Source organism: Cynoglossus semilaevis, chromosome 8 (genome assembly GCF_000523025.1).
Source record: "Cynoglossus semilaevis isolate Cse_v1.0 chromosome 8, Cse_v1.0, whole genome shotgun sequence".
Lineage (NCBI taxonomy): Eukaryota > Metazoa > Chordata > Actinopteri > Pleuronectiformes > Cynoglossidae > Cynoglossus > Cynoglossus semilaevis.
Genome location: NC_024314.1, coordinates 17,879,951 through 17,883,756, shown reverse-complemented (window position 1 = coordinate 17,883,756; position 3,806 = coordinate 17,879,951). Strand labels below are relative to the sequence as shown.

At 42.7% G+C, this 3,806-nt stretch overlaps 1 protein-coding gene across 1 annotated transcript in view; it reads right to left on the bottom strand.

Annotated features, from left to right (window-relative positions):
• Window positions 1-1,026: 1,026 nt before the first annotated feature.
• The window catches only part of LOC103382564 (ankyrin repeat and BTB/POZ domain-containing protein BTBD11-A-like), a 7,452-nt gene continuing 4,672 nt past the window's right edge, over window positions 1,027-3,806 (bottom strand). The window contains exon 2 of the mRNA XM_008315398.3: window positions 1,027-2,373. Within this exon, the coding sequence (XP_008313620.1) occupies window positions 2,279-2,373 (95 nt within the window). The 3' untranslated portion in view covers window positions 1,027-2,278. The remainder of the gene's footprint in view (window positions 2,374-3,806) is intronic.

Sequence of the window (3,806 nt, the reverse complement as noted above, 5' to 3'; positions counted from 1 at the left end):
ACAGGCCAACGCCGCCCTGCACTGTTAAAAATGAATTAGGAGATTTATAATCATTGTTCTCTCCAACTCCCTGCAGTTTCCCATTGCTAATTCCTAATCTTAATGACTACAAGATAAGCAGGAGCGCTAATTAAAGAGCGCTGGATGCTAATTATATCTCTGAGGGACCTGGGCCAGCGTCTCCTCCACGTTATCGCGTCCTCCGGCTGACATGACATGCTGCAGGTTCCCACTCCGGCACCTGACTCCCCCCACATTGTTCAAGGTGCAGTTCAAGGGTTTTGTGCGAGAGCTTGTACGACGCGCTGATACGTGGTAGATGCTGTTACTGCAGTAAACAATCACCGCCGAGACACAGACGTTTGTTTTCGCGGCTGCCAGCTCGGACACAGACAGATCACAACAGGCTCGCTGAACAAGACGCTTATCCACTTCAATCTACGATACGCCATTCATTCACAGCCAAATCTTACTGTTCAGCTGCTTCTCTGGTAAAACAACGGCCGAGAGAGAATAACACAAAAGAGCAGCGGGGGTTTTCTGTTTGGTTTAGGAGGTTTTTGGACAGTTTTTTTTTTTTTGGTATTTAAGTTACAAATCCAAGTTTTTTAACTTAATGATTCAAGCGTAGGTTGATTAGTCTGGTTTACAGTTCATCCATTTATTATCTTCCGTTTATTCCCCCTGGACCCAATCTTGGCTGCCAATGAGCGAAGGTGAAGTAAAACCTCATCCTTTAATTTTTTTTAAATACTCAAGTGCAAAATTCAATCATTATTGACATCTAGAGTCGTGGGGTCACGGGCATCTACAGTCAGAACCTTTTCAGAAAGTCTTTCTTCTTGCTTTTGGCTCTGACTAGTTGATTCAAATGAAACATTTAAACGTTTAACTACAAACAATGAAAAAATTACATATTTCGGAGTATTATTGGATATTCTAGAATGTAAAAAGCCATTCAACTGTTTAAGTCATATGCTAAAAAGAACAGCAGTATGGATTTCTTTACTGGTCAGACAAGAGGTCATCGGGGGGGGGGGGGGGGGTTTGCCCCTCTAATTTAAACTTTTAGTCCAGGAGTGGTAAATATACGGTCCTTGGGCCAAAACTGTCCCATTTGGGGTTTCAATCCGACCCTTTTTTAAAAATTAAAAAATTGTGGCTGAAGGTAAAGTCAATATGAAACATACCTCAAAACAACCTGAACCGTCCCTTTAAGCAACACGTCCCTTTAACACTCACAGATGTCCTGCTAACACGGTGCTTTAACCTAGTTTCTGGGAAAAGTCCAGGCAGCAATGACACAGTTAACAAACCACAGGTTTTTGGACTGGTCTCGGTCGTCCTGACTGCACGTCTCCAGCAGTTATATGTCAGTACGCTTTACTGTTACTGAAAAGACTGCGAATCCGATGAAATACATATTCAATATGTACACGAACCACATACGTTAGAGAAAAAATCTTAGCTCATAAAATTCAACAGTGTCACAAAACAACTGCTCATAAATTCACAATCAGTGATCACTGCTGCTGCTGCTGCTGCTGCTGCTGCTGCTGCTCGTACAGCCGGCGGGTGAAGTGAAGCGGGTGAAGCCGTGGCTCTTATGAAATTACCAGGGCATAAAAATCCATCACCAGCAGCTTGTAGGCCGACGTGCTCGCGTTTTCTGCAGGACAACAGCAATCTGTCAGCTCATCTGCGAATCCCACGCCAAGGGAAGGAGAGAAGGAAGGACGGAAGGAAAGAAGGAAGGGAGGACGGCCAGACAATATTAATAACAGAATGGACAACACAAAGTCGGTGCCAGAAGCATGTGGGCACGGGTGGAGTTTATTAAGAACCAAATAAATCACCACATTTGCGAGCACGGAGGATACTCTTCTCTCCCCGGTAAAAGGAAACTCAATAAATTCTGGTGTGGAAGACGAGGAGTGAGGGGAGGAGAAAGGAGAGACTCCTGCTGTTAATTTAATAGACTGACAAGAGGAGGTCATCTCCTCCCATTAAGATGCATCATCTCTCCCGCAGAGGACGGATCGGGTTCTCGGGATAAAGTCAAAGAGAAGGATGGGATTAGGGTTCTGTATTTAAAGAACAGGTTCAGGCGGCGATGACCAGGAAGTTTGGTTTGAGCCACAGCTGCCCTGATGTTTCTAACATGTTTTTAAAATATGAAGTTATGTGATATTTATATAGAGATATAAAGGTCGGAACTTACATACGACACATGTCATGTTCTAACACCGTATGTCAGAATGATGGAACAAGACTTTCTTCATAAACTTATGGGAGATGTTGACGTCACAATGAAAAGCAGTCGGTCGATGATGTCGTAAACAGACGAGAGCCAATCAGAGCCGTTTTTGTTGACTAGAAGGTATAACATAAATAAACAAAGAATAACGTAAGAACCAATATGGATCAGATATGAAGTTACATTTGTCACAGCCTTTTGCCAACATGTGAATAATAATATGTTTGTCTGTGGGTTGTTCATTGAATAATAATAATAATGATGCTGTAAAGTTAGAAATTGAAAGGTAATATAATAACTTTATTAATAGAAAATATGACATGTTTTTTCAGCTAAATCTATTGAAAAAAGAATAAAACTGAGACATCACCCTGACTGAAACTGAACTGAAATTGAATCAGTCTGTCGACTCAAAACTGTGTTAGAAATTAAATACAACTCCTGGTGATCTTTCCTATAAATTACATTTTTGTTCCTGTTTTTTTTTTTTTAAATATGACAAATCCTGTATTTCAATATAACAGTAAGGAGTTGTGAAATGCCTGTTTCTAACTGTTATTTTATAGAGAAATGTGTTAGAGTACTGTGAGATCCAGACTGAGTGGGCAGCCCTCTGCTTCTTGTGGGCCAAAAGGAAAACGAGAGGGAGAAGGAGTCGAGAAACCAGGAGGTGATACAAAAAAACGCCTTAATACCATTAGACCCGAGAAACCAGGAGGTGATACAAAAAAAGGTCTTAATACCATTAGACCAAGTGTTAAATTGTAAACATACGTAGCCTGGTGGTGCTCAGGCTGCACATCACAGACACACAAACGGTGTTGAAAACCCATTAGACAGAACATTTCTGAGTATGTTCAGATCCTGTCTGAGGAGTGAGTACATTTCCCTGCAGGTATTAGTGAAAGAGGGATTCTCTCTTTTTCCAGGTTCTGGTTATCGTAGAGCAGCTTGTGCTCCAGAAAACTGAAGCCTGGGTCTGGCTCTGCTCATTAGTCAAAGCAGAAACACTGTCGTGAAGGTTCAGCGTCGGTGAGTGTAGTCATTATGTGCTGCACGGCGTTTGTTCCCCAGGTGAAAATTTTGGACAAGAGAACCAAGTTTCCTGCCAAGAGGTCTCCCCTGCTCTCCTACGCCTTCTGCTAAATATAGGCTCATCCCCTAAGAACCATTCACTGAAACCTACGTGTGGAGAAATGGAGGAGAACGTGCTGAAGGGATCTGACGAGAGTTCGAAATTAAGGGTGGTTAATTATTCAGCCTTAAAATGGAGAATTCAGTTTGAAATATGGTGTTTTAATGAGATTCCTGAGTCTGAACTGCGTGAACTGAGGGAAGAAGATCCTTTAGAATGTTCCAAAAACACGGCTGGGAGACAACTGTGCCTTCCTTGCTGTCACAGGATGACATCATGCTGTTCTGGGGGAGCCCAAATTGTAGCCTCCTCTGCACCATCAGGAAATGATGCGTTCCACGGAGTAGGAGGGAGAGGTTGAGGGTGAAGAGCAGGAAGAGGGAGAGGAGTGGGATCCAGTGTCACCAGAGGAGC